The sequence below is a fragment of the Schistosoma haematobium genome, chromosome 5 (assembly GCF_000699445.3).
Source record: "Schistosoma haematobium chromosome 5, whole genome shotgun sequence".
Classification (NCBI taxonomy): Eukaryota; Metazoa; Platyhelminthes; class Trematoda; order Strigeidida; family Schistosomatidae; genus Schistosoma; species Schistosoma haematobium.
Genome location: NC_067200.1, coordinates 7,356,860 through 7,381,161, shown reverse-complemented (window position 1 = coordinate 7,381,161; position 24,302 = coordinate 7,356,860). Strand labels below are relative to the sequence as shown.

At 33.7% G+C, this 24,302-nt stretch overlaps 1 protein-coding gene across 1 annotated transcript in view; it reads right to left on the bottom strand.

The window, feature by feature from the left end:
• MTSS1_2 (Metastasis suppressor protein 1) overlaps positions 1 to 24,302 on the bottom strand; it is a 114,695-nt gene that overhangs the window by 79,407 nt on the left and 10,986 nt on the right. The window contains exons 7-14 of the mRNA XM_051217406.1: positions 22,421 to 22,550; positions 20,203 to 20,376; positions 17,299 to 17,464; positions 15,064 to 15,236; positions 9,855 to 9,983; positions 5,181 to 5,634; positions 3,244 to 3,371; positions 1,115 to 1,400 (exon numbers count right to left, since the gene is read on the bottom strand). Coding sequence (XP_051064802.1) covers positions 1,115 to 1,400; positions 3,244 to 3,371; positions 5,181 to 5,634; positions 9,855 to 9,983; positions 15,064 to 15,236; positions 17,299 to 17,464; positions 20,203 to 20,376; positions 22,421 to 22,550 — 1,640 coding nt within the window. The remainder of the gene's footprint in view (positions 1 to 1,114; positions 1,401 to 3,243; positions 3,372 to 5,180; positions 5,635 to 9,854; positions 9,984 to 15,063; positions 15,237 to 17,298; positions 17,465 to 20,202; positions 20,377 to 22,420; positions 22,551 to 24,302) is intronic.

The window sequence follows — 24,302 nt, the reverse complement described above, 5'->3', positions numbered from 1 at the left end:
TAAGACACTTACTTGTCCATCTAATAATGTACACACATTTGATTGAAAATATACAAAACTTCTAGGTCTTGTATCATGTAAATGGACATTTCAAAGGTGAGAGTATGCTATTTTACTATATCTGACTATACACACAAGTTACACAATTTATTTTCGAATAAATCAAACTTGATTTACATCATGAACTGATAGATTAGATAGGAAAGGTCGTAAGTTAACTTGTAGTCACAATAAAAGTTGTACAGAGAACATTTGGAAAAAAACACAACAACAACAACACTATTGTGATGTGATGTTTGGCTTATATTCTCTCTCTCTCTCTTTCTCTCCCGTCATCTTATTTCACAGTTTAACCAAATACTATTGAGAAAGAGAAAACATACAATATATAAATGAAAAGAAAACAAGCGAGGTTAAAACTACACGACACGATACAGGATCTCATTATGGTAGACACATTCACACTAAAGGGCAATCATAACAATAATTGACAGTTACATTTTTTATGCGTAATTACTTTTTTTTTAAAAAAAAGATTGACACATTTTAGGTGAAACCTAATCTATTTACTCAAGATATACAAATATTGTATTCTGAGTTGTTGAAATAACTTTAAGCCATACTTATTGTCAATGACTCCTCCTCCCTATCTCCGATGTATCAAGCCATAATTACTCAACTTAACAGGTTAAAGGGTTCCAAATATTCAATCTCTATAACATCTATTTAAGTGTTCCTAATTTGGATGCATCACGTTGATGGCAGGTAGTCAACAAGGAACCCTGGATCTAAGCTTCGTGATATTTGGCACTGGTCAGCAAAGTGTATATGTATAGAAACTAGGGAGAACTGAAGCTTTTAATCGGGTCACAAAGCTTTAGTCTAGAACTTTATCATGGAGCTGTGGATGACCTTCTGACAGACATTATATTTATTTAGTCCTCTGGTGTTTATCAGATTCCATGAATCCATCTTTCGTCACCTATACTAGTGGCTACACTGGAAATTGATCAATAGGATCCGATGAGAGCTAAAGAACCCGGTAAACACGAAACTGGTCAATACTACTCAGTGATCAATCAATCAATAGAAGTAGGAAATATAACAAGCTTACCTGATTTATATTTTTTGTTTTCTGATCGTTCATGTGGTTGATGTTCAGCTAAATCAATTTCATGTATATTATCATCATCCATAGCTGTGGAACTGAGCGATAATGAATCACTATCGGATGAAAAAACTTTTCGATTATTTTGACCAGTTGTTAAATTAGTTTTATTTACATCATAGTTACTTGTTAATGGAGAATGATGATTAGAAGTATTGAATTGTTGAGTTTCGTTTATATTATCGAATTCATGTTTTAGTTTAAAACAGAAGAGAACATCGAAACGACGAGCCTATATGAATATAGATATAAGAAGGACAAAAGTAAATTCATAAAACTGATACAGTGAACCAATTCAAAGTCGTTATATAAGAAAGCCATATTTGCTTATTCAAATACAGAAACATTGGTACAAGGAGGTACCAAATATATATACCCCACATTTCATTCAATTTGTGTGAGGTCTGGAATGCTACTCGGGTGCCTAAACCGAAGCGGGTGGTTTCCTCAAAAGCAACTCCACGAGCAGTTGACCTACAGGTTTAATCCACAAGCCAGTGGAGCGACGTAAAGAGATGCAGTCTCATGGTAGCCAGTGACCAACAATAGGTTCATACGCCTTTTGTTCCTCTAGGATCCTGGAGCCCATGGCTTGGAATTGTGGTTTTCCGACTCCCCTAGGTGGATCCCCTGTATACACCAACTCAGTTGAATCTCCGTAAATCAATTTTCCAAACAATCAAGAATCTCCTAATTATAAGTGACTTTTATTGACCAAGAAATAGTTTCGACTTCCAAGGCATAGTATATATATATATATATATATATATATATGAATGTATATCAATTAAGTCCAGTAAACGTGCTTCTCCACTCTTCGTCTTCTCACTCAGTAGTGTCGTAAGGGACGATTTAACAATATGAGATAGCAGTTTATTTGGGCGGGGAAGGGGACTTAGTCAGTAATCGAATATTGTGGGCCTCAATAACTTGACCACCCCGAATCATTCGATAGGGTTTTCCTATAAGAAACGGATTCATTCACTTAGTAATCTAAAACCCCGTTTAGAAAATCCTATAACATAAGAGATTTTACGTGATTATATAACATTTTCAATCAGATTAAACAGTAATGTTGCTTAGATTATACCAAAAGTTGAAATAAAAAAGCTTTTCAACCAAGTCTGACAGCATTACAGTAAAACAACAGTGCTATGAATATCTAAAATATCAACAGATTAAGCAAATAGGTAGTAAAGGTTCAAACACTTTTGTTTAAATATAACTTACAAGGTAGGGTATTTTTACTATTTAGATAAAACCTAAGATTCTTCGAATTGAGGTTAAATATTAACATGATTGAACAGCAGACTTATTATACGATAAATAACGAATACATACATAGATTGATAATTGAATGATTAAACCGGTTACATTCTGAGTAAGGAGCAGACATATATCCATAGCAATCACATTGTAGAGTCTATTCATGTGTTGTAATTAGCTGTCATTGATGGAGTTTTGTCCTTTGAGCTGGATGGTTTGGTCATGGAGCTTTCATCGTTCTTCTAAACGACATCATCAGCACAAACTTCAAGTACTTAGTTGTTAACATGATAAATCATTTCAATTTCATATTAGTTAAACTAGTAACTGGATAAAATGAAGAGTCGACAGTTTGAATAATAAACTTTCAACTGTTATATAATACAGTTTGGAAATATGCTTGCTTCATAGATTTTAATTTAGACAGTCGGATAGTACAGTAGTGAAAGTTCTCCCAAACAACAATTGAGAATTTTAAGTTAAGTGTTGTAAACCCATTTTTCAAAAATGACTTGAAATTGAATTATTATTTATTATCACTATTGTTATTATTATTATTAATAGTATTATTGTTGCTAGTCACATTAAGAAGGGTGTGGCTGATATGAGGCGATAATAATATTAGAAAATACAACATGTCAGTAAAAGATCAATGATTACTAGCATAGTTAATGACACAGAAGTCAGTCACTTTAGACGAGCTTATTATCATCGAAATAATAAGAGAGAAAAAGAGCATGAGAACGAAGTTAAATTTTAGAGAAAAAGAAACACATCAATAAATCAATATAAAAGGCCGTAACACTTACTACATATCTACGTCCATCTAATGTAAGCAAAGCGACGAATGCAAATATTTGTAAGAGAAAATTGAACACAATAGCCATAGCTGCATATAATGCGAACACACGAACAGCTGGCATTGTAGTTAGTGCTCCTTTACAAGAGAAAAAATAAACAAATCAGTGAAGAGATTAGGAAAAATATACTATGTATACATCATAGACTGGATTAAAACAACCACTGAAGACCGAAGAGGACTAGATAGCTGCAATGTCAAAGTATATGACTCCTCGGCAGTACGTATTCACAACTCTACCAGCTTAACCTCCGGACTACTGAACAGGGGTTCGATTAGTGATGATATCGTGGATAAACAATACTGAGGAGTTCCATACCAGTACAAAACAGACGGTTGGTGTTTCCTGATTTTCGATGGTTGCTTAAACTGTAATGTAGACCGAAATCCATTAAACCTTAAAAACCCCCGACGCTAACTACAACAGTAACGAAACGAAGTAATCTATCATGTCCAACTAATGTTAGACGATGGAGATATGGTATACAGTCTCGATTACTGACCATATCAAAAAGGTAGTATGTTAGTCAGGGATTTCTACCACTTTCTAGAAAAACAGAAAAAGCGACACTTTAAACTATAAAAAACCAGCCTCCCGAAATAACCCTATCGTCAAAACATTTCTATCAAAGAGATAGTTATAAAACGTCCCAATTTAGAAGTATAAAGCAAATATGAAATCAACGTTCCTAATAGGAAAATTTCTAACAGAAGGGAAATCGGAGAGGGTTGAAGATACGTTTGAACGAATCCACGGACAAACCCTATGTTTTGATATCAATTCCATGAGGCTAATATAAAGTTAGGTGTTAATGTCAATGGTTAGTTTAACAAATGAGAGATAAATAATCGAACATGCAAAGGCACTTCACTTGTCTCAAATTTCTCATCAGTTGTTATAAGAAAAAGCTCGCTTCATTTTCGTCAAATGTGCATTACTTGTTACACATATACAAGTTGTCCATTCGCAAACTAAAGAATGTGCATGCTGAATATTAGTCCGCTCTAGATTGACTTACGCTGGTAAAACATAGTTCACAAAAGAAGATACTCGCATATCGCATTCATTTGAAGTAATTGAAACTTTTCCAGCTAAAACATATGCAGAGTTCACTTTAAAGAACTGTTAGCATATGGTGCAATGACAAAACCTATTCTTGTTGATCCTCCAAGCTGTAATATTTTTAACTACAGTTCAAGTGACACTGATATTAAAACGTCAATACTTAGTATTAAATCTATCTTATGTTATAATACATAACAAAACATATTACTGAATTTTAAGAGTTCTATGTAGTTCAGAATGTGTAAAGTATGCAACCTAAAATTTTATTACATAAATTTAGAATACATTTATAGTGCGATTGGTGACAAATTTCCAAGCTGAAACCATTTCATTAGTGAGAAATTTACATCTCAACGAATTCATTGATCAGTGTTTTATCTTCTTGTTCTTCTTTTTTTTTGAACCATATCAAGAGTTTCGATAGAGATCCTTTAGTTATGGCGTTTCTTTCAGCCTAGAACCTCATAACACGTCGAACTTAGTGCTTCTTTGATCCCTTTCCAGTTGTTTTCCACAGTAATTTCCTTTACTTTGAGTAGATCATTTAAGTCTTGGAATTTATTGTTGAGAGATATTTTGAATTCTTTAAGTTTGTCAAATATCTCAAATGAAGTCCATATTGAACCACTTAAACACTTAACATAATAAAGAATCATTTAAAACAATGATTACACAGTCTATCTTAATCGATAGAGCTCGATCAACATACTCATGGTTACTACTCACAGTAACATATCCATATAAGTAAATAAATAAATAACTAAGAAACAAGGAACAATAACATAATACTGATTAAGAATTAACAATAAAAATTAATTTACCACAGAAGAATGCAACACTTTCTGATAAACTAGTTAATAAAATTGATGGACCAATACTTCCCATTGATTCAGCTATTCTATCTTCTACTAATTGTTTAATTGGTTCATTAAAATTATTCAATTGATCTTGATCATCATAATGATTTTGTTCATTTTGAGTTAGATTTAATGTGGAACTATTTGAATGATTCTTTTGTTTATTATCATTATTATATTGATGAATATATTGTTTTAATAAGTTAATATCATTTATAGATCTATTGTGACTATGTTCAAATTCATGTACTAATATAAAAATATTATCAACACCAATTGCTAAAACTAAAAATGGTATCACTTCAACAATAATCAAAGTGATTGGTAAATTTAAATAACTCCAAAAACCAATCGATGCTAAAACTGATGCTAGTACAATTAGAACACCAGCTAGACCAAGTGTTATACGCATATCAACCTAAAAAAAAACAATAGAGTTATAATTAAAAGAAGTTGTAATTTATTTAAAGAATAGAATGAATTATGATGAACAGTAAAACTAATGTCAGATATTTCATCCTATTCAAGTTTCATCCGTTGGTTTTGCTAGGTTTGAAGCGGTTACGAGTTCACTTAGTATGCGAATGGAACAAAGACTTGTGACCAAAGATTAATAAACTAGCTATTCTATTGCATTCCATCCCCGCTAACTAGAGAAAGAAGTCGAAGTCCGAATGGTGAAGTATATTCCGCAAACAGCCAGAAACACGAGCGATAACAACAGACACAAATCAAAACGTATATATACAGCACAAAATCGTTCTTGGGAAGGGTTACAAAATAGCATACTAGAAGACACAACGGACCAATAGCGTTTAAGATTCTCCCTAGTGGGAAATACGACATGAAGGTGAAAAGAGCGTTTTTTTTCTCATGAAAACAAAGAAATTCAAATTTTCATAATAAAATTACAAGATTAGGACCTTTTCGAAGTGATTTCTGGGGATCTAACGTCCCTAACAGATTACATTTGTATCTCAGTATTGATGTTCATAGTCAGTCAGTCAGTCAGCTACAACGTAGGACCAGGCACATATGTGCATCGGTCCAGGTTGCCATACCGCATCAGCACAACAAGATGAACACCGGATTCATAGCAGTGGTTATGTCAAAGGTGGTAATATATAAGAGAAAGATTGCATATAGAGATACAGTACAAGAAGAAAAAATTGGTTCGTAGAAAGAAAGGTATGAAGTGATTTTAATCTCTTAGTTTAAGGGAAGACAGGGAGTGTATACACCGACGCCATTGTGATCGATTCTGAGCCATGTCACCAAGAGTCTCCAACCATTGGTTACGAAAGTCACGCGGACCCCAACCAAGTAGTCTGCACCTACCAACATGGCTCAGACTAGAAGTTAGTGACTTCAGGCACTGATGCCACGTTTTGGTTTGGCCGCCCCTAACTTTCTTCCAACCATCTCCAATACCGGATAGCATTGCACGTCGTGGTAATCGGTGTTCAGGCATACGTAACACGTGGCCTTGATTTTCATAGTTAAGACTCAGACTTATAATCTTTCACTTCAAACACACAAAATGTTTTTGATTGAGATCATAAATGTTATCCACATTAATATATTCATAAGGCATGTTGCTTGAATCATTATTAGTAAGGATTATGAATTGTTTAGCTGTTAATACAGAGGACTAAATTTTAATCAAACTCTTGCTAATAATCATTTAATTAAACGTTAATTTTTTAAAAAAGTATTCAGTATACTTAATCTGAAAAAACTTTTATCGTAACTTTCTGAAATAAAATTTTCGATACAGTGGTAATATTGTTATGTCCCGATAAGCATAATAAATGGTAACTTTTGGGATCTATTTAGGGACCAATAATATGCGTATATTTCTATTTTATAATTATTAAGTAACTAAACGATTCATATCCGTGTCCCTCTTAATATGAGTTTTATTGTGATCTATGAACTATTATTATACGATTTATCATTCTTGAACTATGCCCTGTCTATTACTTACTACCTCCCACATTCATAGCCACATTTGGCTAATTCTTGTACAAATGTTGTTTCCTATTTTATTGGTACGATGTGGTCTGTCTGGTTGGTATATAAACCCAGTATGCTTGAAATAAATGATTTATATCGCAGATTCTAAGATTGCTGTTCTGGGCTTAACTGGCTGGGCTAGGCGGAAAGCAGGACCAGTCAGGACTGTAGACTGCTTGCATGTGTTTTATGTGTCATTGGTCCGATCGATAAATCACTGTTCTCTAATTGGCGGTATCATTACGTTATAGATTAACAGGGCACTCAAGCCAAATATGGTGTATGCTAATTATGTTGACAGATATAAGTAGTATGCAGCACTAATCGATAGTGTAATACCTGGTAAGAGAAGATTACATTGAAGAGAACAAGAAAGAAAACCAAGAGAAATTGTAATAACAACAAATTCATTAAAGAATCATGAAACATGTAAAGGACGATTGAAAGAAGATGTACGAATAATTTATTTAATGTATGGTTTTTAAATTTCAAGAAAACATTTTGTAATTTTTCATTAAACAATAAACTGGTTTTCCCCACCTAAGTGATCGTTTATTACAGTAAAATATCAATTTTGGTGTTAGTGATAGTGAAAGATTCTCATTTGTTTTTTCGCCCAGAGGTTTTTAATCGAAAGAAAGTTTACTTGTCTGATTAACACCAAAATAAACAAAAAAAAGTAATTTCAGTCAACTTAGTCGTGTAACTGTTAGTTAATCTTCAACAGAAATCTGATGAATTTCATTGAATACAGCAGTGTATAGGGTTGTGGTAATTTAGTCCATATGGAATATAACACTAACTTATATTATTGATGAATAGATGGTTAATCAATATGAATATAGTTAGTTAATTGTAAACACATATTTTCTCCAAACTGTAAATATATAAATTTTGATATAAATCAACAGTTATAAATACTACAGAGGTGAAGTTTATAACTTTCAGTCAATTGATCTTACATATCTAATTCGACTATATATGACGAGAGACCAAACACAACATAACTTTAGTTTGGGTGTAAACATATATTGTACCAGATGTGCTATATGTCTTTAGGAGGCATTTCCATATTATGCTGAACATTTATATTTGTTATTTTATTCGAATTACTGTAGGGTGGTTTGTTTTAACCTTTGTTTATGAGTGAAATAGACAATTATGATTTATTTGTAGTCGTTTAACTGTGAAGAATCTTTGCTATAACTATGTTATTTGCTTTCACAGATTGAAATCATGAGTCAATTGAAGTTAAACTACCAATGAAAACCTAGGAGCACTGGACGACCGTTTCGTCCAAGTATGGGACTCCTCAGCAGTGCGCATCCACGGTCCCGCCCCACGCGAGATTCGAACCCAGGAGCTATCAGTCTCGCGCCAGACGCTTAACCAACTAGACCACTGAGCCGGCATCCAACGGTGCTAATGTCTAACTTCAACCAATCCAAGAAGTTGCGCCACCATACACCATTGTCTTCAGTAAGCTGATATCTCACAAGAGACCTGGTTGAACTCCACTGGTAACGGCTTCTCACTAGAACTCCAGGAGTATCTCCTGAAGTCAGTCACTAGTGAACAGGTGTTTGTTTTGTTTAACAGAACAAATCTTTATATTTGAGTAAGCATATATACATTTTATTGATTTCTTTCCTATATCAAAACAAATGATAGTTGGATAGTGATATAGAAAATACCATTTAATTCATGTTATTAGCAACAAATGCATTGGGGCTTATAAGTATATTTAATTTCTTGATAGTAACTAGCAATGGAATTTAAGGCGAACGCATTGTTCTATCCAATTTTTTTATTTGTTTTGTTAATGATCTATTATTTATTATTTATTTATTTGAACATATAAATACTAGTACAAGGGGAACCAGATACAAATGAGCCACATAAATCTCATTTGATTTGTGTGATGGCTAGGTTACTGCCCGGGTACCCAAACTGAAGCAGGTGTTTTCTTAGGGGGACACACTCCAGGCCTTCAACCTGAAGATCTGATCCACAAGGCAGTGGAGCAACGTAAGGAGATGCTGTCCCATGGTAGCCGGTGACCAACGATTGGTTCATATGCCATTTTTCCCTCAGGATCCTGGAGCCCATGTGCACCATTGGTTTGGAATCAGGGTTTTCCAACTCTCCTAGGTGGACTCTCTGTGTCCACCAACCTGGTCAAAGCACCGGACGTTCGCTTTTTGTCCTCTCAGTTTTGTAAACAACATTCCCGCCACGAGAAAGCAGTGAGTAGGACTTCCCTGGCAGAGGCTATATACGCGTATCCATGTGAGAGTATTTCGACAGGGAGAGCGGACTCTCCCCGCTCCTATCGGCCGTACCAGGGCATTTGGGGGTCAATGATCGATAGTACTGAGTTTTGAGTTTCACAGAAAGAATATCAACACTGGAGTGTTGATACATTCAGTTGATCAGTTATGAAAAATAAGCCGAAATGTAACTATCTTAAATTCCATTGCCAGACATTATTTTTAAAATGTAATCAACTTGTACACGTGAACAGATATTAATCTAATTAAATAGTCCAGTTCTTTTAAAAGAGATTCATAATAAATCTAATCCCATAATCAAAATTAACAGATAAAAAAAGCGACAACTTACAAGTATTGTTTTAAAACTTCGATATGTCCCTAGAAACAAACTGACATAGATAAACATGACAATATAGCTTATAGCTATAGTACTTATATCCGAATTTGACTGACGTTCAATTTCATCTTCTACAGAACGCTAATCGGGGGAAAAAACAACAAAATAATGAAGGATGAAGAGAATTATTGGTTCTTCTAATAATATATATATATATATATATATATATATATATATATACAATATTAGAATATTTGTAATAAGTAATTAGATATGTGTAAATGTATTGTCGATTAATATCAACAGTACGACAGCACGCCATCTGTTTGAGTGTTCATAATTCTGATGTCTCAAAGTCTTTCAACATAATTAATAAATAAAAGGCGTCGAATTTGCTCAAGTAACCGAAAGCAATTGCCACAACAACAAAAACTTAAACCAAATTTATGTATCTAAAATGATTTGAGTTATTAGTCCTCCTTTGGCGTGGGACTTCATTTATAAGTGTTTGTCACGTAATTTTTTTCTTTCCATAACACTAATTATTAATTCTCAATGTCGATCTGTTCTTTACTCAGTTCTAGAACATTCATATATTTGATGCATGAGAATTCACATTGTTTAACAAATGAAAATACGTAAGGGGATTTGTGGAGATTGTACTATTTTTGTTATTCAATTCACCAATTGATCTAAGCTAGATCATCATTGAAAACCTGGAAGCGCTGTACGGTTGATTCATCCTAAAATGGGACACTTTGACAGTACATATTGACGAACCCGCAAGTGAGAAGCTACGATTTCCTACACAAACCATTAACCAATACTTCCAGGTTTTCAATGATAGTCTAACATTGATCAGTTCACAATATCAATGAAACGCAACAACTTCAAAAAACCCTATACTGATATAACTCAATTTTACAAAGTACAACAACTTATGGTGACAAAATTAGTTCATGTAATCGTTCTACAATCACGTCATATATATATATATATCAAGTACATCTTAAAGATATATGTATGAAGCTCGTTATCACTGAATTGTATTGATATATTTTCCAATCGAACCATAAAATGAACACTATAAATATATTTACAACAACAATAAAAAAAGAATTACAAGAGTACAAAAACCATCGTCAAAACAGTTGATAGTGAATATTTTCTTCTTTTATAAATAATAATAATATGAACTTAATTACCCTGTAAGACCACCAAATAAGCAAAGTACAAAATCAGTAGTCTTAATAAATAGAAAAAATAATAATAATTCTTTTTCCTAATCAAACATGAATAGTCTCAATTATTGTTCAGTTCATACCATACGGACTATTATAACTTGTAGACATATACATATGGGTAGATAGAGTGGAATTATTTGTTCTATAAACAATTTCAATCATGTTATTTAAAAAACCGTTCAAAGTTTAATGATAAATCATACGACTACACAGAGTTTGTCAAATTAAATATATTTTTTAAAAGTTTATTTATAAAGCAATTTTAATAGTTGAATTCATTAAAAACCTGTAAGCATTGGACGGCTGTTTCGTCTCCATTTGTGACTCCTCAGCAGTGCGCACACACGACCATGTGCGCGGGACTCGAGCCCAGGACCTTCGGTCTCGTATGTAAACGCTTAGCTTTAGGCCACTAAGTCGACACCCGACCCTATTAATTTCTAACTCCAATCGATCAATGATATTGAGCAACCCCTCATTCATTGTTTGAAGTGAACAACAACCGGCACTGACTGGACTCCGCTGGTCACAGCTTCTTGCTAGAACACAAGGGAATTCACCTTGAACCTGGTCGGGTGGAAACAACTGTCCATTGAAGTTAGACATTAACACGGTTGGATGTCGGTCCTGTAGTCTAGAGTTAAGCGTTCGCACATGAGACCGAAGGTCCTGGGTTCGAATCCCACGCACGTGGTCGTGGGTGCGCACTGCTAAGGAGTCACATACGAGAATGAAACGAACGTCCAGTGCTTCCAGGTTTTCAATGGTGGTCTAGCCTAGACCGACTCATGAATTCACTTGTGAAAATACTACAATCTCCGCAAATCCCCATTTTGATTATAAAGCAATTTACAATCATAGACATGTTCGAAATTTGGAAATTACTTCATAATAATAATAATAATAATAATAATAATAATAATAATAATAATAATAATAATAATAATAATAATAATAATAATAATAATAATAATAACAATAATAATAATAATAATAATAATAATAATAATAATAATAATAATGAGATTAACAGGATAAATGTAATAAAGTAATTTCGATTCGACAAAGTACCTCAGTGATAACATCTTATTAAACTGTAGCAGTTAGTGAAACATATTCGAATGGAACAAGCATATAACAGTTTACTTAAGATTGTAAATGATTTTTGTTGTGCAGTGACAATTAATATGCGATTAAGGTACCGGGATTCTTGAAGATTAATCCAAATATTTATTATATCAGAACAAAGAATAAATGAATAGCGACTGATAGGAGTTATTTATGGACTATTGTTCTTGTTGGACAATAATTAGGTAACTAGATTATATGCGAATTCATATTCCTTTTATTATAAGATTTCATTTCACTTATCGGCCCCTGTCATACGACTTACCAAGCCATTTTTGTATTGATCTTCTATCGTTATTATTTTGCATTTTATGATGTGATGTGGTAAACCACGTATGTCTGAAATATACAATTCACATAGCGGAGACTGATATTTATATTCTGAACTAAACGAGCTGGCTTGGGAGAGAAGTTACTAAAGAGAAGATCAATAAGTACTCAAAGTTGACTCAAGGCTGACAGTATTGTTTGATGCATCCTCGGATTAGCACAGGGACAAGGTCACATAAGTCAGTATTCTGATTGGTGATCCTGTCACATGATATTTGACAGGGTCACTATATATAAAAACATCAAACCATTTAACAGTAAAATATAACTGTCGTTTAAAACTATGTAGCGGAATAACTTTTTATATTCTATGGGTCAAATAAACTCATTTTAGAATTATTCGCTACAGAATAATATCATATTACTAGATTCATTTTTACAAACAAAATTTGTACAGTCACTTGACCTTTGACCGAAGTTTATCATCATCTAGTTAATTTAAGAGTAGTATTAAGTTTAAAAATTATTTTTTATTTATTTTATTTTAACACATAGCTATTGGCACAAGGAGGCACCAAATACATATGCGCCACACAAATCTCATTTAATTTGTGTGAGGGCTGTGATACTGACCGGGTGCCCAAACCAAAGCAGGTGGTTTTCTTGGGGGGCCACACCCGAAGCCTTCGACCTAAAGATCTAATCCACAAGGTAGTGGAGCAACATAAGGAAATGCTGTCCCATGGTAGCCGGTGACCAACGATTGGTTCATATGCCATTTGTTCTCTCAAGATACTGGAGCTCATGTGCACCATTGGTTTGGAATCAGGGTTTTCACACTCCTCTAGGTGGACTCTCTATGTCCACCAATCCGGTTAAAGCGCCGGACACTCGCTTTTCGTCCTCTCAATTACGTAAATAACACCGGTGCCACGAGAAGGCGATGAGTAGAACTTCTCTGGCAGAGGTTATATACGCATGGCCATGTGAGAGCACTTCGAGAGGGAGAGTGGACTCTCCCCACTCTCGGCTGTAACCAGAGCATTTGAGGGCGGTTTGAAAATATAGTTTCATGAAAACTTTAAGTCCTAAAATGTAGTGAGACGCAGGCTCCTTGTCTATTTGTAATCCTTGATTATATTTTCAAAGATTTTGGCTTAGAATAACATAAACAGAAGATATGTTTACCGTAACGTTTATGTTATTATCACAATAGGTATATATCGTCTTTGAATTAAATGGATTAAGCCAAGGAGAAAGATACTTGGGTAGTGTTTTTTTTATTGTAATTAGACTAACAAATGACAATGAAAATGCACTGAAACTATACTAGTTACTTACATTCAAGTGTGTGCCAGCTTTAGATATGAAAAGAAACTGTTGGATTAGATTATCTTGGAAATTATTCAAACGGCGAACACAAATTGATCATATTACAATCCATCAATTTTTGAAGAAATCAGCAGCGAGTTATCACATGCCATAAATTTGATCATGCTATAGTGTAACTATGTAGCTGTTTGTGTTTACTTAAATATGAAAATCATTTTCAAATACAAATTAACTTGGCAATTGGTGTAACGTTATGGGGTTTATTCATTCTTACATGATCTCAAATAATTTAACGGTACAGTGTGGAAATAACAATGTTCATGACGGAAGCACGTATTAACGGGAAATACTTGGATAGCTCCTATTCAATCAGTGAATATTTATTGGCTCAGTAATTACATGTTAAACTACTGAACTATTGCCCCCAAATGCCTTGGTACGGTCGAGGGAGGGGAGAGTCAGCTCATCCTCTTTAAAGGCCATCACAATACCACGAGTATACAGCCACTTCCACGGGAGTCCTACTCACTGTTTTCTTATGGCGAGGGTGTTGCCTAACGAATTGAGAGCAAGTAAATGCTCGATGCTTTAAACAGGGTAGTGTATAAGGAGGATCCACCTAGAGGAGTTGAAAAACTCTGATTCCGAGACAATGGCTCATACGTGCTCCAGGATCCTGAAGAAACAAATGACGTATGAACCCACTGATTGTCACTGGGTAACATGGGATTATATCTCCTCACGTTGCTACACTGTCATGTTTCCAGTTTTCTATAACTGCATGTATAATTAATCGATTTAATTTCAGTAAATCGATAATCATAAACTTGAATCGATCTACAATCCGACTTAATCCGATATATTTTTGTAAATTGAATTGTGATTAGTAGTGGAGAGTTTAAACCTCATCAGATGAGTGTACTTGGATCCTAGTGTTAGTATTCTATATGGAAGCTCGAACCTAGATGGTTGTAACTGAATGGCAATATTGAGGTAATATCCACTCATGACGTATATATATATATATATATATATATATATATATATATATATATATGAAATAAAAACTCAACTGTTGTCGTTAACATCAACAACGAGAAAGTAACCCATTTTGTTGAAATCTTTTTCTATTTTAATGTTACTTATAAATAATTACTTAGATCGGATTCAGTCTTTATTGACTATTCTCTAATCTGATAAATAAAATATATCACTTGAAATCATGAACTGATTACATAATAACTTACTTCAGCTGTAAAACTAACAATAATTTCTGTATTCTTAAGTTTCCATTCTTTAATCAATTGAAGATATTTTGATTCCCATAGTTTGGCTTTTTGAACATGAATTGATTTTGGGTCAGGATTATTGTTGACAAGAAATGTGAGTACTACAGCGGCTGATCCATTGTAAAATGATGCTTTATGAAGTCATGTAGAAAAAAAGGAAGACAGAATATATACATGTATATATTAACTTATACAGATCTAGAAAAGAGAACAATTTACATCTAACTAGTATTAGCTTTATGCTTGTATGAAGTTATTTTGCTGAAAGAAATCCAGTGTAAAAATAAACATCTACCAATTTGTTGTTTAATTTATCAGTTTCAAAACTCATAACAATAAATTCGATTACAGAGATTTAGTTAATCAATAAAGAATTGATCAATCATTGTGATGATGATGATGTTTTTGGGGATTAGAGGTAGTCAGAATGAAACTCTAGATCTAGATTTCGAGTCAACTGACAATCATCAGCAAGTTATTCAGGCTACAATTGATCTCATGTAGGACTGAGATACTTACAATTGACTCATTATCAAGTAGTGATCAATATGATTTTTTGTCTAGTTCTTGAGTGCTGATCAAGTTCTACAGGTCTAGTGGGCACATAGCAACTAATACCTTACAATCAATTAATTGAATAGTGGATGATATTGAAATTTTGCAGCCAACATAATCATCTCTACATTCAACCGCCAAAGATTGAAAACATGTGTGATGTCTTTTTATTTACAGTAAAACCAAGCGAACAAAAGGATGTAAACGACAAAAGCACGACCAAACCACCCAGTGCATGGGGACAAAACTCCGGCAAAAAATACATTAATAGAAAGGTATTGAATAGATTAATTCCATATCCTTTAGGAGAAACAATACAACAAATGAAGTATATAGGCTCGTGCAGGCAGGTCATAACAAAATCTAGCCATGATACTCAATGTTTCCAATAAATTATCACAATATCAGTAATTCAAGTTTGTTGGAAAATCTTCTTCATAGACAACGAACCTCAAAAGAAACATCTTTTTCTAAATTATTTACGTAATAAAAAACTAACATGAAGTGAAACCGTAACTGATACTTTGGCCGGTGTATAAGAAAGCGTAATACATATCCTAATCACCTCAGTCGAATAACATTCACTTGAATTGCCATATTTACTTAATAATGTTTATCTAGACTTACAAATAACTCAATGGTCCCAAAATATATGAGCAATAGTTTGAATAAATCTATGACAGAATAGTAACAACCTATGAATAACTCCTATTTGTAGGTTACTAATTAGTTAGGAAATTGTACGCCTTGTAAGTTAATTTTAACCAGCAAACAATCAGTCTGAAGGTTAGCTTGTACGGAACATACAAACACACTGTAAACGATGTCGAGTTACTTGGATTAACGGATATATTTCAAGTGTAATCGACAGGATTTAACCAAGTGTTAAGATTAAACAAACATGACACTGTTCTTGTCATCATATTAGATTCACATGAAATTTGGTACAATTGGGGACCAAAAACGTGGTATACACGACACACAATAGGCTTTTTTTAATCAGCTTAAACATTGTCTGCACGCCCAAACGGAAGATGGTTTTCTTGGGAAGCGACTCCATGAGTTTTTGACATGTAAATCTTTTCAAAAAAGCCGTGGAGTAAGGTTGCCTGATGGTAGATAGCGATAAAAAAATATGTTGGTACACCATTCGTTTCCAAAGAATGCTGAAGTTAATTTACACCGTTAGTTTGGAATCAGGGTTTCGCAACTACCCTAAGTGAACCCTCCGTACTCATCAGTCCGGTGTCAAAGTGCTAGACGTTCATTTTCGTGTAAAAAAACAACATCGCTGGGTAAAGGTAGTGAGTAAGACTTATCTGATGGAATATATAACCGTATGAAGGTATTTCTAGAAGGAGAACAGATTCTACACACTCTAACTCTTAACAACATATTGGTGATTAATTGGTGATCAATTAGTGTAAATATCTTATTCATAGAGGAGATTGATTGTGTCCCGAATAGCTCACTAGTAAGATCTCCAAATCTGACAACCAGTAATGTGGGTTTGAAATCACAGTAACCATTACCTAGTCCAAAATTGCAGATACATCTTGATGACTCGCTGAACATACCGATAATTGTCTCGGGCCACCTAACATCAAAATAAGGAAAAAAATAAACAAATAAACTAACCATTAAAACTGCCTAATGCAACTTGAGGTAACACTGGCATTCCAGATGATGACAGACAACCAGCAGTTGGGTCTAATGGGGAACCATAAGTAGATAATGGAGCTTCAGTACAGAACATCAAATGATCAAGGTAATCATTGATAGGTAATTCAAAATCATCTCTACGCTAAAATGTAAAAAAAAGATATACAAACATGCACATATAAATACATAGAACCATGATAAATCAATTACCTAATATAACTGACTACATATTCATGATCATAAACAATTTTGAGAAAATAGAATAACTTAATAAATTTTGTGTACGACAACTTAAAAAAATGTTGGAAGTATGCCAGAGACGAAAGTTAATATACATAGGAACGAATCCATATGATAGACTATCTAGGGAACTGGAAAGAGATTCTGTATAGTAGGACCACTGAGTAGGCAATACAAAGTCAAACATAACATTTGTAAAGTGTCAGACTCTATGGATTAAAATGGCGAAGTCATATTCGATAAGATACTATCTCAGTCAAATGTAGTAAAGTCCAGACATTTTGAATGAGCTTTTTAGTCTGATAAAAACAAACGACAAGACAACATACATAACGATAATAATGTACAAACATTCACTCTTTATCACCTAAATATTGAATAGTAGAACACTATTAATTTTCGATTTTTAACCGAAATTCTTAAAGTTTAAAAACACATTGCAGTATAATACTTTATTGTTTACTAAAGAAAAACAGATCTTGACCGTTGAGCAACATCCTGAGACTTGACACAAATTATTAACAATGTAAATGACTTAGAAAAATAAACCCTGAATTTATGAATGGTTACAATAGTTGAAATCATGAGTCCATTGAAGCTAGACCATGAATAGTTAATCATTTCGTTGAAAACTTCTAACCTGATTGAAATCTATTCTTTCTATATGATATTATAGTAACTTTCAATGGTTGAGATCATGATCATGATCTCAATCATTTTATTATGTTGAAGAAAACAAAACAACAACACCCAATTGATTGATTCAATATCAATAATGAATTGTATTAAAAGTCTGTACTTAGATTCTATCATAATACAAATCAATAGAAAATTATTATTTCATGGATTGACATTAGCTAGACAATAAAAACTAGAAAGTACTGAACAGTTTATTTTATACTAGTACAGGTCTATTCAGTAGCATGCATGTATGATCCCATCTGAGATCGAACCCAACAATTTTTTTATGTTATAACGAGTGAGTAAATTTGGAACATTAAATTAACATCCAATGGCTTACATTTCAAACTTTAATCAATTTGTGATATTGCGCAACCATTTCCGGGTATCCTCTGCGCACCCAACATGGTTATATATATATAAACCCTCTGATGCAATTGATCGACTTTGATTATGTATAAATCAGAAATACTAATATTGCGCTCCAGATATAGTTAGTTTATGAGTCCTAAATCAGTCATTAACAATATAGAATTTGGCGCACATATGTGTACACACACATGCACTGTGGAATAACAAGTATCGAGGTATAGTAAAATGTATACCATAGAATTAAGTGTAATCAAATATCTAATTTGTAGTATGCAACCAAACCATATGGTTTAAATAAGAAACATTAGACAAATTATGATGAAAAAACGGATTCGAACTTATGATTTAACATCTAAAAGTCTGTTAGCGGGACATAGATTGGATTAAAGCATGCTCAATGCATGATTGAGTTGGTGCACGCTGATTGACTAATTCTTATCCAATCAGCACTAGTCAACACTTGAAACACTCTAGAAATCTCCTCATGTAAAAACTATAAATATACTAATATTTTCCCTATTGTGCTTCTTAATTCCACTTAACCTTGTTATTTGGAATATAATCTCTTTTCTGTTCAACTATGTTCTGATTTGGTGACTTGTCAAGTGAACTGGTGTCCGAGAATACTAAGCAATAGGAATAGCTGGGTTGTAACCAACATTTTAGCATTTCTCAATATTATCCAAACACTTCATAGGATTTAAAATTTACTTGACAGTTTACATCTATGCAATTAATGTGTAAATCAAGAGTAAGTGAGAAATAATTCAACAGTTCAATCAGTCATTACATAAGTGTCGATATAATAATATACAAATTGATTAAAAAGTTGAATATTACACTCAGTCAGTCAGCTACAACGTAGGACCAGGCACATATGTGCATCGGTTCAAGTTGCCATACCTCATTAACACAACAAGATGAACACCGGATTCATAGGAGCAGTTAATTCAGTGGTGGTAATATATAAAAGAAAGATTGCATATAAGGGTATAGTACAGGAAGGAAGAATTATTTCGTAGAAAGAAAGATATGAAGCGATTTTAATCTCTTAGTTTAAGGGAAGACAGAGTGTATACGAATATTACACTAATTCTGTAAATTGAATGAACGGTTACTGCTAGGAATTGGATAACTATTGAGTAACTATATTATATAAATATTCGTATTCCTTTTATCATAAGCTTTAATTTGACCTATTGACTACTGTTGTACGATTTATTATTCTTAAGTTATTCTCAATCTATTAGTTACAGTCTCTTACAATCACAACTACTTTTTCGTTTGATCTTGTATCATTATTATTTTTCATTTTATGGTGTGATGCGATCCGATCTACTTCTGTATAAACCAAGTATGTCTAAAATATACAATTTATACTGTGGAAGCTGAAATTGTGCTCTGGACTCAAACAAACAGGGCTAAGTAAGAATTACCAATAAGGATTAAGAGGTGACCCAGGGCTGATAGTGCTGTTTGGCACAAGAACAAAGTCATATAAGTCGGTATTCGAATTGATAACATTGTTATATGATTATTATTATTATTAACAGAGCAAAAGTCATAATACAAACAATGATTACTTACAACTGTATTAAATAAAGTTATATTATTTTGAAAATATTCAATTGGACTTGTAATAGCACAACCAAGATTATCCGGTTTCAAGGGTTGAAAACATATATCTGATAAATTAATAAATTTTTGTTCTATTTCAAAATACACTGAAATATTTTGAATTTGATTTTGTAAATCCATTATCTATTAGTTTATACAAGAAAAATAAATAAAAATAAAATACTTAAAGAAAGTAATAAGAGTAAAAGGATATTTCAGTAGTTGAAATCATGAATCAAATGAAGCTCGACCGCCATGGAAAACCTGGAAGCACTGGACGGCCGTTTCGTTCTATTGTAGGGCTCCTCAGGAGTGCTTATCCACGACCCCGCCTTGCGGGATCCGAACCCACGATTCACTGATGACTATGGTGGATGTGTCGCTCAATTTCGTGGATTAGTTGAAGTTAGACATTAACACCGTTGGATGCCGGCCCAGTGGTCTAGTGGTTGAGCGCCTGGGTTCAAGTCCCGCGAGGTGAGGTCGTGGATGCGCACTGTTGAGGAGTCCCACGATAAGACGAAACAACCATCCAATGCTTCCAGGTTTTCTAGCTGGTCTAGCTTCAATTGATTCATGATTTCAACTACTGAAATTACCACAATCTTCACAAAACCCCTTCTGATACTAAAAGGATATTTTTCAAAAAAATTTAAATATCACATAGTATACTACTGATTAAGTGTATTTGATCGGGTTTCATTAAATTTAAATGATTAGTTTATTTTTCAACCTATTTATCAAGTACAGAGTAGTGTAGTTGACATTGAGTTACATTCTTAAGTATGAAGGATAATGATGAACTTCCGGATGTTAAAATCGAAATAAGAGGGTTAGAATATGAAATTTGGAATGGTACCTGTTAAGTTATGGCACCTTAATGTAGTTAGCAATACAATGAAGGCAGCTTGCATAAGTCTATCTTTTTTTCTTCTCAATATAACTCAAACAGAGTAAATAACACGTGAGGTATTATTCACGACGTTACACGCGTCAAATAAAAAAGACCTAATTATAACAAGAAAATGTACGAAACTAATTTACCAATTCATATTCCCGACAAAAATAAGATGGATTCAGATATTGTTGAATAAAAAAACATGAGCGTTTAATTGTCATATTATCTCTTGGAGAACTTATGTACACTATAGGGCTGACATAATGCCAATGAATAACATATTCACAAACTATCGCCTAAATACCTGACAGGAAGCAATAACAAGCAGTCTGGTTGTTGGCATTGATCAGGTTGTAATGTAACCAATCGGTAAGAGCAAGGGAAGATGACTAAAAAGTTTGACTAGAAGTCGCTGAAATGCAGGCCTGAAGCCCCACCTAATACAAATACTTCAGTTCGGGCAACTGTGTAGTAACACTAGCTTTCCCCAAATACCCTGGTACAACTGAGGGCGGAGGGAGTCAGAACTCCCTCACCAAATGCTCTCACATGGCCACGAGTATACAGCTATTTTCAAGGAAAACCTACTCATTGCTTTCTTGAGGCGGGGATATTGTTTACAAAATTTAGAGGACAAAAAGTGAAAATCCGGAGCTTTAACTGGGTTTGTGGATACGGAGGATCAACCTAAGGGAGTTGGTAAACCACACTTCCAAACCAATCGTGTATATGAGCTTTAAGATCCTGAAAAAAATGACGTATGAACCCACTGATTGTCACCGGGTAACATGGGACTACATCTCCTCACGTTGCTACACTGTCTCGTGGACCAGACATGTAGGTCAAAGGCTTGTGGAGTGGCTCTCTAAGTAAACCACCTGCTTCGGTTTAGGCATCTGGGTAGTATTCCGGTCCTCACAAAATGTGAATGATATAGTGTGGTGCATATATATTTGATGACTCCTTCTACTAATGTTTATGTGTTCAAATAATAAATGAGGCTCAAAGTCAAGTACACGAATCCTCAAACGGTAAATGAATTCAGTAGATAAGGTAATTGAACGTCATAGTGCACTTTAGTCTACATCACTTGGTTGTAGACGATCAAGGGGAACCCATTGATTTAGTTTCGATATTAACTAACACTTGTCAGAGAAATATATCTCTAGTTATAAAAGAATAAATACTTCCTGTAGGATAAAATCCTGTGCATTACAATGTAATCAATTAGTTAATCTATTCAATGGAAATAGTCCAGAATAGAAAAAAAAGAAACAAAATAAAGCTTACTTTCAGTAGAAAATCTTTATTAAGTCCAGCACCGAATATTGCATCACCTGAAGCATCACCCAATGCCTTATGTGTAAAATTTGAGTTATTTTTTGGGCGAACAATTATTTGTTCAATTCGATAAAATGCTCTATGAAAGATAAAATTTTGAAAACAATCAAAATTGATAAAGAAAATAGTAATATTCCATCATATTAAAATATAAATGATATATATGAATGGAAAATATTCTTTTTAATACATACTCTTGAAGTTCTACCATTATATATTCAAATAAATGATCCAAATCAGAAATCGTGTAACATGTAGAATAATATGAATTGGGTACGAATTAGTGAACCGGGATGGATACTGAATAAACTCCTTGAAGTGTTTTTGCAAGATTCATAATAATAATGATAATAATGTGCGTGGTTAAGATAAGTTTAAGATTAAGAAGTCCCTAAATGCCCTGGTACAACCGAGAGTGGAGAGAGTCAGCTCTCCCTCTCGAAATGCTCTCACATGGCGACGGGCATACAACCACTGCCAGGGAAGTCCTACCCACTGCCTTAACGTGCCATGGATGTTGTTTACGAAATTGAGAGGACGAAAAGTGAATGTCCGGAGCTTTAAACGGGATGGTAGATATGAAAGATCCACCTCGGGGAGTTGGAAAACCCTGATTCCAAACCAATGGCGCACGTGGGGTCCAGTATCCTGCGGGAACAAATGGCGTATGAACTAATTGTTGGTCACCGGCTACCATGGGATAGCATCTCCTTACGTCGCCCCACTACCTTGTGGATCAGATCTTTAGGTCGAAGGCTTCGGGTGTGTCCCCCTAAGAAAACCACCTGCTTCGGTTTGGGCACCCGAGAGGTATCCCAGACCTCACACAAATCGAATGGCTTATGTAGCGCATATCTATTTGATGCCCCCTTGTACCAATGTTTATGTGTTTAAATAAATAAATAAGATTTGGAAATGAAAAGAGGAAGGTTGTATGAAGCTTAGTCGGATTATATCACCATTTCATCAAAATCATTACTAACTAATCAGGTTAGAAGTTGGACAAGATTAAAGAAGTGGCTGGACATATTTTTTTCTGGACACAAAGATCCAGCTTTTTGATTTAAATAGCTATTGCTTCAGCCGTCTAAAAGATTCTTAGTCTGACAGATTTAGGCAGATTGCTGTTAACACGATATAACATTGTAAATGATTGCTCCATATTAGCTGTATTAAATAAACTAAAACCATATTGTTAACAGTTTTAAATATACCTTAACTTAACCACACTGTGAGGTACTCTGATAGTTTATCTCATAATGACATTTAGCTTATAAACCTTATTGAAGTCAACACATCACATTACTCATCTCACCACTAACGAGTTTATTTTGTTTAACAAACCTGAATTCACATGCTATAATTATTTAGACGATGCATTTTACTTTAAACCTGGTTATTTTTTAGGATTATGAATCTAAATATGTGATTGTAGAACTTGAGGAGAATTAATTCAAAAGAATAATCTTCATTCATATATATAATGTGATTAAGAGTAGTGCAAGTAAGTAGTTGACTTTATGAGTCCATTAATATTATTATTATTATTACTATTATTATTATTTATTCTTTGAGAATGAAACTGCTTATAAGAGTGTGATATACAAGAGTTTTGAAGAGATCTGACAATACCATTTATTTAATTTGATGTAGCAAAAGAAGAAATTCCAAAGTCAATAGTTTGTGATGCATTTATCAATAACATATATCTGTAATACTTAAGTTTATATTAGTGATACAATTTTAGATGAAGACAAAAAAAAACATTTATCTCCAACAGTCAGAGCTTATGGAGAACTGTCATCTGCTTTTGCAACCTCAAGTGGTGTTC